Source organism: Eutrigla gurnardus (assembly GCF_963514095.1).
Source record: "Eutrigla gurnardus genome assembly, chromosome: 3".
Classification (NCBI taxonomy): domain Eukaryota; kingdom Metazoa; phylum Chordata; class Actinopteri; order Perciformes; family Triglidae; genus Eutrigla; species Eutrigla gurnardus.
The window spans coordinates 26,387,570-26,407,568 of NC_139917.1; the positions used below are offsets into that span (position 1 = coordinate 26,387,570).

At 42.5% G+C, this 19,999-nt stretch overlaps 2 protein-coding genes across 3 annotated transcripts; one reads left to right on the top strand and one right to left on the bottom strand.

Annotated features, from left to right (window-relative positions):
• Window positions 1–1,196: 1,196 nt before the first annotated feature.
• Window positions 1,197–4,780, top strand: rps3a (ribosomal protein S3A). Its single transcript, XM_084005060.1, has 6 exons — window positions 1,197–1,339; window positions 1,967–2,070; window positions 2,472–2,659; window positions 3,706–3,914; window positions 4,173–4,282; window positions 4,610–4,780. The coding sequence occupies exons 1-6, from the start codon at window positions 1,278–1,280 to the stop codon at window positions 4,735–4,737; spliced, it is 801 nt and encodes a 266-aa protein (XP_083861186.1). The 5' UTR covers window positions 1,197–1,277; the 3' UTR covers window positions 4,738–4,780.
• Window positions 4,781–5,395: 615 nt separating this feature from the next.
• sh3d19 (SH3 domain containing 19) lies at window positions 5,396–18,365 on the bottom strand. Of its 2 annotated transcripts, none has more exons than XM_084005059.1 (21): window positions 18,125–18,365; window positions 12,779–12,818; window positions 12,228–12,268; window positions 11,917–11,956; window positions 11,591–11,717; window positions 11,244–11,373; window positions 10,154–11,155; window positions 9,919–10,035; window positions 9,615–9,727; window positions 9,155–9,195; window positions 8,856–9,069; window positions 8,697–8,765; window positions 8,460–8,603; window positions 8,315–8,372; window positions 7,451–7,581; window positions 7,293–7,351; window positions 6,973–7,202; window positions 6,384–6,433; window positions 6,060–6,246; window positions 5,817–5,917; window positions 5,396–5,738 (listed from the first exon to the last, which is right to left on the bottom strand). In XM_084005059.1, the coding sequence occupies exons 1-21, from the start codon at window positions 18,204–18,206 to the stop codon at window positions 5,628–5,630; spliced, it is 3,087 nt and encodes a 1,028-aa protein (XP_083861185.1). In that variant the 5' UTR covers window positions 18,207–18,365; the 3' UTR covers window positions 5,396–5,627. The 2 variants fall into 2 exon arrangements, with proteins under 2 accessions (XP_083861185.1, XP_083861184.1); XM_084005058.1 differs by having other exon boundaries at window positions 11,244–11,394; window positions 18,125–18,363.
• Between the last annotated feature and the right edge of the window lie 1,634 nt (window positions 18,366–19,999).

Below are 19,999 nucleotides of genomic sequence, written 5' to 3' on the forward strand. Positions count from 1 at the left end.
CAACGAAAAGCTGCCAAGAGCTTTACTTTAAGATTTTGTCGGGCTTGAGCTTCAATCTTAGACACGCTGAAAGCAGAGAAAAGTAGCTTAATGATGGCAAAAGAAAATGCAAAGCCATCAGTTTAATTCTGGTGTTTGTCCAACATAAAAGCAGACATTTTAGATTCAATAAAAACAAATCCAAATACAACAGGACACTGAAGAAAACAGCAGTAATGCTAAGCCTCATGCCTTCGGATGTTGGTATTTGTAAGGTCTCAATCAAATATACATGATGTAAAATTAAACATCTGTCTAATGGCACAGTTTTCACCTCTCAAAATGTACATTTTCAAAATATTCTTGCATGCACAATAATGTTCATTTATCAGAACTTTCTATAGTTCATCCAAGGTCTGGAAAACAATCATTTAACATTCTCAGGGATCATGCTGACACTATCAACACTATGAGTGTGCAGGACTAGTTTTTTTCCCCCCTCTCTCTCTGATTATATTTTACCAACAGACAAAATACTTCCCTTTGTCACAATAACGGTGTGGGTGGATAACAAGCTACACGCCCGCATGATGTATTTACATACCGAGAGACTGGTTCTGCCTGTTCACGGATCATGATGGAGGCGTTTCCCTTATAAATCAATAGAACATGTTACTTTCAAAAAGGCCCACTTAAAGTACAAAATTAACCCAATACATGTAAGAAAGCAAATAAAGGCTGTGACAGTGTGAATTTACATAATATATATTGTTTAGAGTTTACTATTGTAAAATTAAATTACTATTGAATAATGTTGAATTTATAGCTTTTAAATTGGTTTGAATGTCCCTGTTTTAATTTAATTTTGAATTGTTTTTAGAGAAATCCAAAAAGACGAAGGTGTTTTTTCTCTGTTTGTCTGTATTATTTGATTTCCAAACTCAATGACTAATATTGAACCAATATCAGTGTAGTTTTATTCATTTCAAGTATATATTCCTCACTGTCAGCTATGGAATTTTGTCTGTATAACTAGATGAAATTGAATTATTAAATAACTTATAAAAAAATAAATAAATAACGACATGTATTTGCTTTTATTGATGCCACAAAGATAGTTATTTACTCTGTAAACGGTTATTTCATCAGGCCCGTGTTATCGGCCTTTGGCCGACAGAGGGCGTCAAAAAGAGAGACTACAAGGACTCGCGAGAAAAGACAACTCTCACGACCTAGGTCGATCTCTTTATGTCTCGCGTGATTTCTTTCTTCCTCCTCTTTCACTCCCTGTAGCCAACATGGCAGTCGGCAAGAATAAGAGGCTGACCAAAGGCGGCAAAAAAGGTGCCAAAAAGAAGATGTAAGTAGCAAATTCTCACATCGTAACATGGAACAAGCTTTGCACTAGTCAGTGGTGTGATTTTGGTGCGAGATGTGTGCAGGATGAAGCCGATATTAAAGAGATGTTACAGGGGCCAGTGCTAAGTCTCGTCACCGGCCTCTGTGGCGCTGGCTGGAGTTGTAACATGCCGAGTCTCGTTTACTCTGTGCAGTAGTTCTGTTATAATTCAGTTGATTTAATTCGGACTTGTTCATTTCTTATGATGGATCATGAATGAAAAATCTCATAGAACCGCGGACGTTTGGCCGTATAGTTCGGGCCAGTAATGTTGGACGCTGTATGCTAACAGCTACTACATGTTAGCATGGATTTAGCCGAGCTTAGATACCAACATGGCAGCCGGACCACACAATTAGATGGTTAATTAGCAGGAAGAAGGCGCTGTACTAATGTCTGAATTGTAAGACATCGGTATTTAGGAAATGTGTCGAGGTAAATCCTCCACGCTAAGCCGAGCAGTGTCCTGTGCGGTGCCTGCCGCTGCTTCGTCAGGTTGCTAGCTAGTCTCATGCTCGCTGTGCTAGTTCGGCCGTGTGCTGCTGCTGAACTGTCATTTAAGAGCTTGTCTCTCTTTCTCTCCTGCAGTGTGGACCCTTTCTCCAAGAAGGACTGGTATGATGTCAAGGCACCAGCCATGTTCAACATCCGCAATCTTGGCAAGACCTTGGTCACCAGGACTCAGGGAACCAGTAAGTCCAGTCTTCATGGTTCTCGATATGTCGGTAGCAATAACGTGCATGACTGAGTGATGGAAAACAAGCTCCATGCATAGATGTCGGTGACAGACTATAGTTAAGATGATCCTGCCTTTCTTATTGGGTTTCTAGTCTTTTCTAAATAAATCACACACTGATGGCACAGCCTTCAGGGCCCATGGGTATTACTTATTTTGCCCACTGACACTTTCCCATGCCGAGTGGCATAGCCAGGAATCAAACCATCACTCTACCTCTTGAGCCACAGCCACCCCAGAATTAAAATTTTAAATCCTGCAATAAATAGTTTTCCCACTGCGTATGAAATCATCATTACTTCATCCTGAAGTGTACTTGTTTTCCAACGTGTGCGTGTCATTCACAACCTCCCCTAGGAATCGCCTCAGATGGTCTTAAGGGACGTGTGTTCGAGGTGAGTCTCGCTGACCTCCAGAACGATGAGGTGGCCTTCCGCAAGTTCAAGCTCATCACTGAGGATGTTCAGGGCAAAAACTGCCTGACCAACTTCCACGGCATGGACCTGACCCGTGACAAGATGTGCTCCATGGTCAAGAAATGGCAGGTAATCATGTTTTTATGAATGCTACTGAGGTCATCGTGAGTTTCGGCAACAATGCCAAACTACATGTTTATTTGGCCTATATTTGTGCTTGGATGTTTTGGGATTCCATACCTAACCCTGTTTAGAAGATAATTCACACAATGTTAATTTTTAGGCTTATATGTGTCAGTCAGTGTCAGTTGGACTCTCTAGGAGGATTTAACAGGAAAGGCAGCTGTAGTGGCTACTTTGAGATGCTAGAAAACTGGTACTGAAGGGTCATTAAAAGCATGATCGATTTGAGGTTGCTAGATGAAGGCATACAACTAAATGAATTTGTTTCATAAACAGTTAGACTTAGTAACTGTTTTGTGGTGCCAGTATCACAAGAATATTAGAGCAAATGGGTGAAACTGCAATAATTTTCAAAAGGAACTAATGACTTGGATGTGAATCGTCTCAGAAATGAAGAACTAGCTGAATTTTATCAGGAGTCACTGTTATCCGAAGGCCAGTAGTTCCTCCCTAAAATGTCACCATTTTTGAAGTGATGGCAGTTTACTAGGGTGTTTTAGTTTGAAAGCCATGAGGAGGATAATTGGCCAAACACATTGTTGTTCTGATCCTGAAACATGACTGATCTCCATGATAATGGGGGGAAAAAAAGGCACAAGCAATGGAAAGCAATTTGGTTAAACCATGAATTGTATTTGTACATAGCTTACAGTTCCTGGAATCAATACATGATTTTGGTTGTGAAACTTTTGCTCCCAAAAATAGAGGGATGGTTGTACAATAGTCATCCTTTTAGTAGCTTAATTCATTGTACTGTCCCTGATTTACAGGGCATTCAATAAGTATGCATACCCAACACCAAGGTTCTGGTTCAGAGGTTGTGAAATGTATTTTGTTTGAAGAAGGAAATGTGGTAATAAACGGGTTGAGGAAAGGTTAGCTTAGCAAAGGAATACAGGTACTACAAACTGTAAGGTGGCAGGTTGGAGACTGGTTGGATGAAAATCTTCCCTACGAAGCGTAACCGGACCTGATTTGTTCTCTCCTCTCAGACCATGATCGAAGCCCATGTGGATGTGAAGACCACCGACGGCTACCTTCTGCGTCTGTTCTGCGTGGGCTTCACAAAGAAGCGCACCAACCAGATCAGAAAGACCTCCTACGCCCAGCACCAGCAGGTCCGTCAGATCCGCAAGAAGATGATGGAGATCATGACCCGCGAGGTCCAGACCAATGACCTGAAGGAAGTCGTCAACAAAATGTAAGTCATGTGCACTTTCTTCTACACCTAAATGAACAATCTATATTTTAGTCTTTGAAATTTCACCTATTGTATTTCCTGTTACATAGACGGTCTTTGCTTTTGCTGATTTATCATTGTCTACGTGTAGTTCTCATCTTGTCCAGATGGTGGGATTTGTTGCGAAATGAGTTGAAACTGTTTATGTAGACTCATGTAGGAAATGGTTTGTGAATCGTGGACACCCTTTTTTAACTGTTTTGTGTTGTTTGGTTCCAGGATCCCTGACAGTGTTGGTAAGGACATCGAGAAGGCCTGCCAGTCTATCTACCCTCTACACGACGTCTACGTTCGCAAGGTCAAGATGCTTAAGAAGCCCAAGTTTGAGTGTAAGTGATATACTTCTATAACGGGCTGTCTAGTCACCACTACATGTGGGAACGCATGTCCCAGATGATCGCCTGATTACTACCCATTGAGATCACCTGGTGTTACCATACAAGAAAACCATACTGTTTTCATTGATTTTTGTGGAAGGATGATTCAGGTTTCCAATAGTCGCACTGGAATGTAAAATCTTGACTGGGTTTGAGGCGTGATGGATGAAATTTCATGACCGCATCATTGCAGTTTTCACATTAAGCATCCAGTCGTTTTACATTGGCGAGTGCGTTCTTGACCGTTTTTAGCTAAGAGCTATTTCTGTTGTGTTGCAGTGGGCAAACTGATGGAGCTCCACGGTGAGGGCGGTGCCGGCAGCACTGCAAAGGCAACCGGTGATGACACTGGAGCCAAGGTGGAGAGGGCTGATGGCTATGAGCCCCCCATCCAGGAGACAGTCTAAAACACCCTGACAGATCTAATAAAAAATGTAAATGACCAACAAATTCTAGTTTTGTTTTCTGTCTTTCTGCATATAATTAAGTTTTGTACATTTACAGGTGGTAGTTGATGCTATAATTGGCACACAAGCAATGCAATCAAATTCAACAGCTCACACAACTTATTTCTATTGTATTGTGTTCATATTTAGCAACCACATGAGACAAAGTAAACAATCTATACTATATATTCTGTCTTAAGTAATGTTTTAAAGTATAGAAGCCTTGTTTAAATCGGTTCACAATATCTGATACATCCAGAGGAAACTGGTGTTTACAGGATGTATATGATGCCAAAAGTCAACATGGCTCCTTTACATTTGTACGTCACTGCAGTGACATTAATTTGTGCTTCAGTTTTGTCCTTCAACTGTTTCAAGGCCAGGGCCTAATTTACTTTAGAAATCTAATCTGGTAGCATTTTTTTTTTAATTTAAGTGAGCTTCATTTGAACCCAATTTCATGTAATAAACCAGGTTATGAAGGGAAAGTATGAGACGTATAACCGGACCAAATAACTAATGGAAGGAAAATAAGAGGCCACTAGATGGGGCAAAAGCACAGTTGGAGAATAAACCCAAACTTTGTGTGAATCAATATCCAATGTTTTCAAATCACTGACCAGTTTTACACATTTATTCATAACCACAATTATTCATTTAACATTCATTTTAAGTTAAGGCAGCATAATGGAGAAAGAAATAAAAAAAGATGTTGCACAACTTAAGAGATGAAATACTGCATTCCAGTTAAAGATGGTTCACTTCAGACTTCCACTACTGAAACATCTTATCTGGTTTCAGTTCTCGTCATCCAACAGTGTCTTTTTGGTTACGCTGAAGGCCACATGGCACTATCCCAGTACTTGTATGTAGTTTTTAGGGACCAGGGCCCGTTTCCCTCTCAAATCACCCAGGAACCACTCTTCATCAACAGACTCCAGACCAGTTACGACATCCCCAACCTGAGAAAGAGAGAGAGGTTGTTTGAATGGTGCTTTCAAGAGGTATTCTGAACTTGTGCAATTAATTGATCACCATACCTGCAGCGAGAGCTCCTCATCACATTCTGAGCTGTAGTCGAACAGAGCTCTGCCTCGAAGAGGAGCTGCAGCTCTCTGCTGGTTATCAGGAGACACTTCACCTGTTGAAGAAGCATATTTAATTTAATAAATTAGAAACGATTACGTTGGTTTAGTTAAACAACAATTCCCAGTTTTTGTTACTTAATAGTGAGTATTTGTTTGACATGGTCGGGCCTAACAGGTAAAGTGAGAGCTTCATACCCGTTCTGCTCTCAACAAAAGCCCGGGGGAACAGTCCCTCTCTGCCGTTCAGCTGGCCACAGCTCCACTCGGCGTCAACATGCTGGCTGATCTGGATACAGTCGCCCCGTTGGAACGACAGCTCGCCGTCCGAATCCCCGGCAAAGTCGTAGAGAGCCACCACCCACTGGCCGCCAGGCTGGGACGCCTACAACAGATATCATTAAATACACGTTGCACAACGTTCAGCTGGAACAAACCCTTGATCTCAGATTCTTTTGTTTTACAGAACACATTGCAACATCATCCTTTTTGATGGTTCCCTTTTGTATAAATATCGGTTACCTGAGCCGGTTTGGCAGCTTCGGGCTGCGTGTTCGTAGAAGCCACCATGCCTGAGGGAGAAAAATGGTGTACAGATTACTTCCCCTGAAACATGCCAAGAAAAACTCATTATACATCAACATACTGATGTTTTACTGAGATAATGAGATTTTGTGACCCGGTGGGTGAGTTTAAAGTCTACAGTTTAACACAAGTTGTGTTGTGTTGAAGTACTTGTTGATCACATAAAGAAACCTGGAGAATTTATAATTCAACCACGAACCGTCTAAATCATATTTGATTGGGGGGATTTATGGGTAGTGGCACTCATGGACTCTGTATTTCTAAACTCCTGGCAACGTGTTGAGTGTGTAAACAGCCACTTAATTAGATAGAAACAGAAGCACAAATTCCTGACATGCCATGGAGGGAAAGGCCAGCCAACATTTAGCAAAAGGACGGACAAAGGCTCTTCACGGACGGACACAGCTCCGCTCTTTTGTTTCATTAGGGGGCTCATGAGGATATAGCATGTTGTTCTAGTGTATGTATTCACATTTCAAAACAAATTCAACACAAGTTCAGCATATGGTGCTTCGAATCCACTCACCGGGCAGCGCTATGCCGATGGACTGCCTCTTCTGCTGACTTGAGGCCTGAGGCAGATCTTCGATAACCTCCACAAAGTTCAGAGGGAAGACGCCAGTGGAGGCGCCGATCTGTCCCTGCGCCCATTCCTGTCCGATGAACGCCTTCAGCTGGATCACATCACCCTCAGAGAACGACAGCTCATCGTTGTTCTCGCCCTCGAAGTCGTACTTCGCCACGCATCTCGGGCCACTTAGGGGAGGCGGCAACGTTTCAGACATCAGGTTAGTTCATTGGGGCAGTTGGGAGTAGTTCATTTGCAAAGGCGTTTAAACACAATACCTGACTGTCGAAGGTGGCGGCTTCGCTTTACGCTCAGGGAGGGGTTTCGGTGAATTTGACTAGTTGGAGAAATTGTCATTAATCCTGGGAATCGTCAATACTGTACATACCACCAAAGAGGCCATCGAAGCAGTGGATTTTTAGTGGTTGAAACTTACCAGCACTTTGACATGATTGACGGGAAAGAATCCAGCGGATCCCCTACAAGTGCCTTTGTACCACTCATCGTCCAGCCGCTCCACCATGGTCACAACATCTCCTGCTCTCAGAGCCAGCTCTCCAGGACCCTCTATGTGCAGAACAAACAGCTCTTATGGGCCCATTTATTAAATCCTGTTACACACTGAGACACTCATTTGGATTCTTTTCAGCCTACCAGTGTCTACATTTTAAAAACATGGACCGTAATAATAGTTTGACATTTTTAAATGTCATTTAAAAAAAAAAATCTCTTATCTGTGTGTGAGTCAGGAGGTGGTTAGTGTAGCCTAGCCTAGCCTAGCCTAGTGTAGCATAAAGACAGGAGAAACAGCTAGCCTGGCTCTCTCTCTAAATTGCATACGTTTTGCAAATTCTTTGTTTTTAAGTTTGTGTATGAATAAACACACAAGGTACTGTATGTTAATAAGTTAGACCATTGGAGGTGTTGGTCGGTGTATTTTTAAATTTTGGACAGAATCAGGATACCCATTTCCTCCTGCTAAATTAAGCTAGCTCCTAGCTCCAGCACAAACAAACACAGAGATAACCTGGCTCTCTTCAAAGTTAAACGATTTAAATAAAAAACTCCTTCCCACACCTCAGACCTTACAATTTGTTTAATCTATGTATGTATTTTTTTAATCTTTGGAGATAGTCAAGCTAGCTGTTGCTGCTTCCAGTCTTTATGCTAATTGCCTCCAGGCTCTAGCTCCATAAATATATGCGAGTGCTATTAACCTTCTTATCTAACTCTTTCCCAAAATATCAAACTATTCTTGCAGCTGCTTGAGTTTTAAAAGAACAAACCACTATTGCGTCACCTGGATTGAAGTCATGTGTAGCCTGCACCTTAAGCTCAGAACCAGCTGGACTGGCGTCCTGTTGGGCGAGAGGTTAATGTATCAGAGCTCACTGGGCGAGATCAAGGTCAAGTATTAAAGACGTGTATTTGATCAGAAATACTACCTGTGGTGGGGACATGTGTGAGACGGAGGAGAGAGGAGTTATGACCTTCATGCGAGACTTGTGGACTCTGCCTCTCGCGTCACCGACTTGGCACTCGAACGTATTGTGGTCAATCTCTTCCAGCAGCAGAAGCACCTCATTTTGCTATAGAAAGGGCCAACAAAAGGTATTCACTATTGCTGAATCAACTCCCAACACGTATACGTGTATTTAAACCAATAAAAGTAGTTTAGACACCTGAAATGAGAGTTCTCCCGTGTTACTCCCATTGTAGTCACAGGAAGCAATCCCATGAGGAAGTTCAAACTGTTCAAAAGTGAAAGTGAAATTGATGAACAGATGCTCGTCATGTTGTATTTGAGATGTGATTAGTCACTGCAGTGTGATCTCTCTCACGGTGTATTTGTTGTAGAGACGGTGGCCTGGGTGGGGCCTCGGAGGTAAGACGGGTCCTTTCCTGTGGGGCTTCTTTGCTTGGGGTTTAGGTGAAGCTTCCCATGATGCTGAACGGGATTGACTTGTGGCCTGGAGGCTGGGTGGGGGAGGTCTTCCCGGGCCTGCTTTGGCTGGAGGTGGGCGGGCGGGGAGGGTTTTGCTTGACGTCAGCCTCCTGAAGTGTGACACCGTCATCAGTTTGAGTTGAGTGGCATCTTTACAAAGCATACATTTTACCGATCCTTTCCCCCTTTACTCACCGAGGTGGTAGCGATGGCTCTGGCCCAAACGGGAAAGACTCCTGCAGAAGAATCCAATTGTTGCCATTTATTGCCATTAAAACAAATTCACAGCCTACAGCAATTGGAAACCATGGAAACAGGGCTACAACACATAGCATCCAGTCAGAGCTAGCTTCGGCTCCATAGCAGGCAACATGTAAGGTAGGCTACGAGGCTGACAGACAAGATAAACCTGATTGAGACTTTATGAGCTTGAAATGTTCCCCATCATCATTCATAAGTATGTAGGCCTATAGAAAACCTTCTAATTAAGCAAGTGACGGCTGAACAACATGAAAGGTTAAAGGTTAAAGATGTTGTGTGACGAGATGAATCACTCCCCTGATGTATTTCCGTGTCCAGAAAGGATGATAATTTGTGGATGTGTTGATCGCACAGTTTCTACGTTTATGATTGTTCAGTGGGATTCAAATCTTACCTGGCGGGGGAGAATGGGCGTCTGGCTTTGTCTCTGGGTCACTGAGGTGTTGAGGGAGCCGACGGGCTTCTGAGCAGGAAGAGGAGGGGGGCTCTCCACAAAGTTATCAGACACTAGGAAGAGAATTGCCTTTACCTCGACGTACTGAAAATGTGTCCTCTGAGTGTTTTTGAAAATAGAAATCTGTGTAAAATATCAATGTCTTTTGATAGAATCAAATACCAAACTGCACAAACCAATTACCAATTTAACTGATTTTGACAGTAAAATCACATAAGGTGTGCTGTGCATTAGAGGAACTCACATGAACCAGTTTTGCTGGGGACCCGAATGGTGGTTGGTCTCCGTGTTATACTTTGTCGGGTGAAAGAGGCTTCGTTGCTGTCCACACTGTGCTGAGGCTTGATGGCAGGGATGGAAACTGGAGAGGACAACAAAATGTTAGTCTGTCGTTTGTAATCCAGATCAGTAATATTTCATCTATTTGTCAATAAAAGAGCAGTATTTTGTCTTACACAATAATAAAATGCTATACTCACTTGATGGACTGTCCACATACACATTCTCTGTGACCATGAAGGCTGAGTTGTGGTTGTTTATATTAAGGTTGGGTTTCAGAGGTTCCTTAAAAAGCTTGGCTGGAGGTGTAGGACCCAGGGGACTCAGCGGAGGATCCTCTTCATAGATGCTGTTGGCTCTGGTCAATACAGAGAGGCGTGATCTGCTTGGGACAGCCCCCTTGCTGAATAAAGTCTCCAGTTCCTCTTTTACGGGTAGATCCACTGGTTTCTTTGTGGGCTGAGGTCTTGGGGCGGGTGTCGGGTTGTTTGTGGTAAATACATTTTGATAGTCATTATCTACACTGTGGTTCAACGGAGGTTTAGGAGCTACAGAAGGTTTAGCAGCAACTGGAGGTCTGTTGATCGCCTTTCTGGGTTGAGGTTCTGGTTTGACTGGTTCGACCATGTTTTCCCCCTCAATAGTAGTCTGGGTCTCAAAAGCTTGGATCCTGGCCCGGATGTTGCGTTGACTGTGGTTGGCGTTCATCTCGCATCCAGCATCCTCGCCTTGGAAGGCCTCGTCTGATTGGTCAGATGTGTCGGCGTTCTCCTCACTCTCGTTGTCTGCACCGAAGACCTCCAGTAACTCTTTGAAATACTTATTCGAGGAGACCAGGTCTGGATCAGCGGGAACGTCGTCACAGTGTTCACTGAGCTTGACCAAAGTCTGAACTTTGACCTCTTCTGCGATCGGCTGCTTTCGGGATTTCGTACGAGGAAGTGGAACTGGGGGTCGACTGGGCTCTGAGTCTGGAGAGAGCGGAAAGACCCAGCTCACTGTGACGGATCTGCTGCAGGTGTGAGGGGAATCCGGTGGCTTTACATCCAAACCGGAGTCGCTTTGGTCATCTGTGTTTGTGGATACTGCAGTATTGGTTACAATTACAACCCTCTCGTCAGCAGGTGCAGCAGGTTCAGGGACTGGACCTCTGTCCACTGGTTTCGGCAGTGATGGCCTCGGTGGTTTTTGTGGCTTTTTGCCTGGAAGGAAATGCAATCGTCATCTCGATTAGAAACAGACATTTCGGTCCACATTCACACCACCACCGACGGTTCTCCTGTGCCTCACCTGCAGGTCTCTTCGCTGCTGACCGTGGAGTGACTTCCCTCACAGGGTCGGTCTGTGTGCCACTTGTGGTGGTGCAGGTGGTCCTGCGGGGGGCCGCGGTGGGCTGTTCCTGGGTCTTCTCGTGAATCACCTGATCATAGGATGGTGGGGGCTAAGTCATGAAAAAGAGAGGTGTCCACACACACGCACATGTTATTTCCCCATGCAGAATGATGTGATGCTCCTTTTGGTACCTGAGGAGGACCATTTTATGTCCTCAAACCTTTTTGTATTCTACTATTTAAAACACTTAATCATGATACTGGCCCGTCTGAGCATCAAACGCTGTCAATCAGATGGCGGACTACCTTGGAAACAGCCTGGATGCCTGCAGACCAGCCTGACTGAGGGGGACGAGGGAAAACCACAGAGGTTCCTGACAACCAGGTGTTACTGTCCAGAGGTTCTGCTGCGACGATGGTGATCTCTGGACGCCTGAAATACAAACCACACACACATATATGGCACCAATTCAGAACACCGAAATGCTCCTCCACAGCCAATCCACCGACAAATGATTTATTCTCATTGATAACTGGATTTATTTCTTGGCAAAGTGCAGTCCTCTTACTAGGGTCATTTGTAAAGCAACAAATGAGGCTATATATTTTCTCTGGAATTATTGTTTACGTACCTTCTTTCTCTGGTGTGGTCACTATGAGAGGTTGATCTTGCTGAAGGAAGAAAGATCATGTGAATTATGCTTGACAGATTCCTATTTTTTTTTAATATTCAAACATTTTTACAGACGTTTTTTTTTTAAAGATTTGACTTAATTCCAGTTGTCAAAAATGTTAAATTTTTTTAAATCCCCCAAAAGTTACTAACTCTCTCATATAAATGAAATATAATTCTGATTAAGATCTTTATATTATCTATAAAAATAAATGAAAAAGCATAATCAAGGAATGAACCCTTTAAGTGATTTGCAAATTGCAGACTCACATCGTTTGATTGCAGCTCGTATAGAAGACAGAGGTCCTTGGCTGAAAAGAGAGCAGAGAAAACTTAAACACTTAGAAAGTAAGATCCTCAGTCTGTGTGCTTTTAAACGTGATTAAACTATGCTGACAGTCACCAAAGCTACAGTAAATTCTCTTGACAGTGGAGGCATCATTAACACACATCCTGCTCATTAGGGGGGTGATGTAAACTACCTGGGGGAAAAAACAACAATCACCTCGATACCACGTTGTTTATTTAGCTCACTGAGCTGCAAACGTGACATCCTGTGTGATCCGTAATAAACACGAGGATCTACGAGGGCCTGTGCTCTCCTTAATGTCGGCAAACAACAAGTAAAAACGGCAGCATGACGTGTTTGTCCCCGTGTTGACCTTCTGTTAGTCAGTCAGATAGACCAGTGCATTGTTTTGATCCATTCACAAACCTCACCAGCATCAGCAGATCTGACCGTTAAAGGGAGAGTGCCCTGTTCCCAGCAGCAGAGACAGTTTGGTGAAACCGATACAAGGCTGGAGGAAAAGATGGCATACCTTGAATGTAAATGATCCGGCTTGGTTCTTTCAGGATGATCTGCAGAGGGACATATTTCAAAAGGTGTGGCATCAACATCCTGGTATCAGTCTTAATCTCATGATGTTTGTTAAAGGCTCTACGGATAAAATCCCCTATCAAGGTTTGGTGCGATACTGATAAATGTGGCGAGACAGTACATTTGATAGAAAATCTATTTGAAAAGCGTTTAAATGAAAGAATAACCAGCTGGGAAAGTCTATTTCCATCTGATGCGGTGAATTAAATCAAGACACTTCATCACATTTATGAAATCCACTTTTACCATAAAGCGGTCTTTCAAATTGCTTTGCTATATTACCCACAATGGCCCAATATATACAGAAGTATTAAAGAGATTGCTACCACGGCAACAGAGTTTTCATAGATTGAGGTCATACTGACTTTTATGACTGTTTGAAGGTGTTCACATCCAGAACAGTGAATGAGTTGAAATATTATTTTCATTATAGTATGTTGTCCCCTAGAAAGGCAGCAGGAGGAAGAACCCAGATTTATAGTAAATACAAAACAAAACAGTGGTTAGTTATCTGCTGTGACCTCACGTGTATCACTTGGTGAGGAAAAGATCATGCAGGGATGATAGGATGCCTGCTAAAGTCTAAGGATTGACTACAAAAGGTTTTTGCGACCAATTTAAACTTAAGTGAGTTTATTTTAATAATGCCCATATATTTGGGGCCTCTAAAGTTGTGGGTTTATATATAAATTAAATACATCGATACATTTTTTAAACTGGTGATCTTATGTGTAAAGCTGAGAGTCATTTGTAACAGAAACAATGAGACATTTTGTGTTTCAAAAGCTGCATAGTGTCAAGTCACAGTCACTGTTTCATTTAAATTGCAATGACTTGCTTCTGTTAACAGACTGAACTTTATGAACTAGAAATACAAGAACCACAACATAACCGGCCAGATCAGCCATTAAATCTCGGCGAACCAGTTGGTTGGTGGCGCGTCGAAAGCAACAAAGTGACGTTTACATTATCAAGGTGAGCAATGCATTTCATTAACTTGCATTTAATACCTTATATCACAACTAATGCAGTAGATAGAGCCATAAAAGCGGAGGTCAACAGATACTGTGTTGTGTTAATGTGATTCTATAAGAAATAGGGCTGTTAAAAAGGATATTTACAAAGCTGGTGTAAAAATGGCTGACTTTCTAAAAAGGTGCTCAGTGTGTAAGGCTGGCAAAAGTGAAATTAACTGGTTCTTTCCACGTGCTGCTCTGGACGGACACACACACACACACACACACACACACAGGAAATGTCTTGTCTTACTCAAACAACAAGCAGTAAGGAAGCAAAAAGCAGATTTCACATCACAGCTCATTAGTTAACAACCAAGGAGCAATATCAGCAACATAAACAATCTAATCCAATAAAAGGTTATTTATTTCCTTCTATTTGAGAGTAAACATCTAGAAGAATATAGGAGAAAAAACTAAATACAGGCCCGTAGCCGATGTCAGCGTTTGTGGCTCTAGCCTGAAGCCGTGACCTCGTTGGCAGACGGATCCACCTGTCACACCTGTAGCTTGTTATCTGTTAGTGTCACAGAGCTTCTGCCTCAAGTTACTCTTTAACAACATCTAAGAGTTCCTGTATTTTCACTTCAACACAAAGAAGAGTTCCAGCAGGGACCGGACACAGTTTCCAGTTCCTTCACACATCACCGTTTCCTTGTAAATATGCAGCATGATATACAGGAGATATAATAACGCAGCTGGTTTACTTCACTGTGCTGTTGACCTCTGTGATGATCCTAAATGCAACGATGCCCCTACCTGTGAGGAGTTACAGCAGTTTAATATGAAATCTTCAGTGTTAAAAGAATATCTCCAGCAGGATCCTCCCTCCTGGTCCATCGAGTGTCTGAGCGTAACGAAGGACCTGAAGCCAGCCGTCACACACATACACACACACACACACACACACACACACACACACACACACACACACACACACACACACACACACACACACACACACACACACACACACACACACACACACACCCACACCCACAGACAACAGCAGAGAGAGGGAGGGCCCTGTGATATCTCAGCTCTCCTGTGTTTACCTGGCCAATCTGATGAACTGGAATGTGGTCATTCAGGAAGTGGTGGCTGTATTACACGACACTGCACCGTCGCTGTCTTTTTCCCCGTAAAGTAAAAGGTCGCGCCGCTGTGTGCCATTCAAACCTGGTAGAAGTTTTGATTGGACCTCTATTAAGTCGTTAAGTTACGGCCCCAAATTTCCCCTAGGGGATCAATAAAGTATCTATCTATCTATCTATCTATCTATCTATCTATCTATCTATCTATCTATCTATCTATCTATCTATCTATCTATCTATCTATCTATCTATCTTTGCATTGAAAAAGTGGCCTCCATATGTTGTCTAATATAAAGACCACGTAGTGCTTTAGATGTTTCAGTTGGTTGCGATCTGCAAACTTCTCCCATGTGCCAACTACAGTGGCTAACAGGGAAACGTGAATGGCCCCATTTGCAGCCAGTGCCAGGTTTGTCCATTGTGGGCTACTGTAGAAACACTGGGGAGCCGGCACCAGGAAGAGGACCCGCTCCAGGTGTAGACGTAAACTCATTCTAAGGTACCAAAAACACAGTTCTTATTATCAGGTGAATATACACATTCTTAATAATATTATATGTAATTTCTGCCAATTAGATCTCCCCAAATGCCTCGCACTGTTCCTTTAATTAGTCTATAGTATTCTTGCAGAATCCTGTTTGCACATTAGAAGGTTTTGGATTCTGATTTCCAATCAGCATTCATTCCTTGGTGTTTGTGGACCACCGACAGGCGAAAAGACAACACAAACACACAGAAAAGCTGCCGAGGTCAGCAGGGAAGGATTCCCTTCACAGCTGCAGCCTCACTTGAACACATGCTGCCATTACTCAGAACAGCGGCAGCAGTCGCAGAGCAGCTGGGGAAACGGCCGGCGACCGAGGGGAGGAAAGTGTCTTTCAACGTCACACTGGGGAAGTCAGAAGCACATGAAGTCTGATAGAGTCCGATAAAAAGTTCAGGCTTTAATCTCTCACTCTTCAGCTAAAGTGCCTTTTTCACAAAAGACGTGGGAAAGTGAACTGTCCCATTTTCTGTAACCACTGCAGCTTTCCAATCACAGCATCCAGTGTGTGCGGATGTAGCGCTAAGTTGTTAAATTTTACCCATTTAGGGAGAGCCAGCTAGCTCGCTAATTCCACCATGATATCATGCTACGGTTACGGAACATAAAAGCATCGCATGAACTTCTGGGCTTGGTCTCCGTTATTCAAACATGTAGCCGGACTTTACTGTTGTGCTGTTACCCTTTCAATTAGCTTATGCAAAATGCTAGTGCTAATATCCATAGCTATTGTTAGCATGCTGACTATTGTTATTATTATGGATAAGTACGTGTTGTAAAGGGGTCTGTTATAGCTATAAACTCTATTTTGTGAATTGTATACATGCAAGGCTGGGATGTGTGTATGCTAGTAATGTTAGCACTAGCTATGTGCATTAGCGATTAGTATAAGCGATTCACAAGCTAATTGAAAGGGGTCCTTTACTAATACTTCCATAGATAAATACTGCTCTCTTCAAGGTACAACACTTACAGGAGTCACCTGCCTCCAGGTCCGTATCAATAGCTAAAGCCAGTCGCAATATGGTTTCAACCAGTAGGGGGCAGTTCTGTACATATTTATGAGACAAATACTTTAAAATTAAAATGTAAACATTTGGACCTGGCAACATCAACACTACTAAAAACCCAGATAAATTGGTTTTCAGGTGAACAAAAAGTGGTTTGGGGGTTAAGTTACTCGTTATCATGCGGACTATTGTGAAAAACCGAACTTAGAAAAGAAGGTGTCGGTGACTAACAGCACGTCGGCAGCTGACGCAGACCTTCAGCCAGAGAAGATTAAATGGTGTCGAAGCAGACGAGTGACTCACGGTGGAAAAACGACCTGAAATGGCATCTGACGTGTACCAGAATGCTAATAAGGGCCAAAGTTAGTGGAATGCATCATCCTAAAACATTATTCTGAAAGGATGGGAAAGTGCATCGTGTACAGACACGTACAGCTGAAGCTTGTCTGCCCGGAGAGACTGATGGAAATCTCCATCCAGACAGCTGGTGGTGGGGGGGTCAGCGGGGGTTAGTCTGAGCTGACACACTGGCTGCAGATAGCTGGGCAGGGCAGGGCACTGAGGGGGGGTCGAGAAATGAGTGTTTGCACAGCAGGTGTTGCTTGGAAAAATAAGGAACAAAGACATAAGTGAGGCAGCTGACTGAAAAGAAAAGCTGATGTTAATGGAATCGGAGGCTGAACGCTGACACTGAAAACCTGTAATCAAACCAAGTCTCAGAGGGAGTTCCTATAACCGGTGGGAAGGTGAGGGATGTTACTGTAATAAGGTGACAGACAGGTTTCCAGCTCCAACGCCTGTGTTTCAGCTACAGGCGAACAAATGGACTTCACTGAGAAATAAATCAGTGGCTGGTCACAGGGTGTACAGGATTATTTCAGCATTTTGACTGAATGAGAACATGTTTTTCCTTCAGTATATTTGGTCTTAAATGTAAAAAAAAAAAAGCTTTTGGACTAATGTTTTCGTTGAATCCACCCAGGAGACCAAAACCAGACAACCAGCTTCACAGCCTCATACCGTAGAAGACTTTTGTGTCTCATAGCAACAACTGAGGGAGTACCGGAGGTATCAAAGTACAGTTATCAATATCCTGGTAATGTTTAAATGTCAGAAGATCAATCTGTCCAGATATAAACTGGCAAACGATAGATTTTTAACTTTCATACAGATATGTCAGCTTTCAGCAGCTTCTCATAACTAATAAATACTTTTTTGAGTAGTTAAGGGTTGATGTGTTTTTCATTATTTCCCATTCATCTCAACATGGCATGGAATAAATAAATGAAATAAATAAAGCAGACTCTTGGAATACCATTTCCACACAATAATAACGTGACTTTGACGAAATAAAACGCAGATTTGTTATGTTCACTGTGGAGGATTGCACAAGTTTCAGGAGTTTGCTGTTTGGTTTTCGTTTTTCTGCATGAATGAATGAAACACAATGGATGAACGGCTGGAAAAGGGAGGAAAAACACACCCACGTCTGTTCAATGAGCTGCCATGTAAAAAGAAAGAGCTCCCTGGATGGACTGACCCAGCAGGTCCTCCGAGTGTCCGTTAGATGATTCAGGAAAGTGTGTGGTGTCGTCAGCCTCTTACATTCCCACACAGTCGTACCTGTTGCCGGGCTCCTGTTCCGGACGTCCCGCAGGTCTCTGCGCTCCCCCACGTCCTCCTCCTCCCGCCGGGCTTCGGCCATCGGGGTTCCGATCAACGGGGAAGTAAACTAAGTGAAACACGGCGGAAATCCTTCTCTAGAAACGCAGCTACCTCATCCGTCCACACGGTCGATCAAACGTGGGTTCCCGTCCCGAACACCGGAGGAGTGTTGTCGCTGCCCGGCAGTGGGAGGAGGTGGTGCCCTTCACCGTCAGGACCCCCGGCTGCCAGCGACAACGTAACCGCTGGTGGTGATAGGGGGGGAATAATATCTGTTTATGTATGTATGCATGTGATTTATTTTACTTATGTTGCTTATATATAAAAGTACGCATTAATACATACTTTAATAATAATTTATATATTTAATTTAATTATTTTTTGTTATTTAATTGAATTGAATTGAATTTAGTTTCGTTTTGTATTTTTTTGTTTTTTTATTATTTTAATTTTTTAAATTAAGGCCATGGTAAAACTTTGTTAAAGTTCTCAAACAAATGATGAAATTAATTTGCTGAGGTTTCTCTTCAGATATCAACCTTTCAGAAATCTACACACACACACACACAACACACACACACACACACACACACACACACACACACACACACACACACACACACACACACATACAGTATACTGTTATGTCTGTAATTGAAACACACACAAACACACACACTGTATATATAAGATTCAGTGTCAAGCCTTCTCCAAATTCCCAGGAAATTCTTGTTGAACAGTAAAGCAAAAAATAGTTTTTAAATTACTCACCAAGTTTTAGATTATTGAATGTTGACTAAAACATTAAACCAATTCCAAGAGAAATACCAAAAGACGTCACTTCAGTGTCCTTTTTACAGGAGAAAATCTGTCACACTTCTCTGGAAACGTTTTCCCACCGGGGGAAAGTGTGTGAAGATTGCTGATGTTCAAAAGTCATTTGTTGAGTCATGTGTGCTGTAGTTAGTCCCACCCTTCAGCATTATCTCTCATAATGTCTTCGGTAGGCTATTGATGCACAGCCTTATTGCCATATGTAATGACCTGTTTTGAGTCACCTTCAGTGATGGAAAGTAACTAAGTACATTTACTCAAGTACTGGAGTGCAATTTTGAGGCGCTTGTACTTGAGTAGCCAGAGGGAAGTATGATTATAGTCTGCTAGATTTATTTGATTATTTGAGGTTCTATTTGCTTTTATAATATTTTGAATTCAGTATTTCCACACTGTGTTATTGCTTCTTTTACTTTAGTTAAATTTCCACATACTTCTTCCACATCTTCATAAAAACCTCCTCTAAATGGATTGAATTTGCAATTAACCTGCTTGTCCACTAGATGTCGCTACACACCTTGGAATCTATATGCTTTAAACTTTAAACGTGTCTTTCATTTAAATCAGGTCCACTTTTTTCATTCAGCAGAAATCCCCACGGATGAATGATAACACAATGATTACGATGCCACTGGGACTGCAGATGGGAACACTGGGGGGATTTATAAACACAGTATAGACTGTATGTGGGCAAAATATGCATCTTACATTTCAACGTGGACAAAAAGAGGAGAGTCTCGAATTCTGGATCAATTTGACTGTAAATAGAGATTAAATAAAACTCTAATAAAACTGATCCCATTGCTGTACCTCACCTTTTTGACCAGCAGATGGCGACACACTGTAGGAATCTGGATTCTCTAAACTTGCCTGTTATCAAAGATCGTGGAATCGGTATAGGATCAGGATCAGACACGTCTTACACAGATCCCACAACCCTCATCCCCATCAAGGTTTTAACTGGGACCTCATGAGTCCTGTTTTTAATCTGAGTCCCAG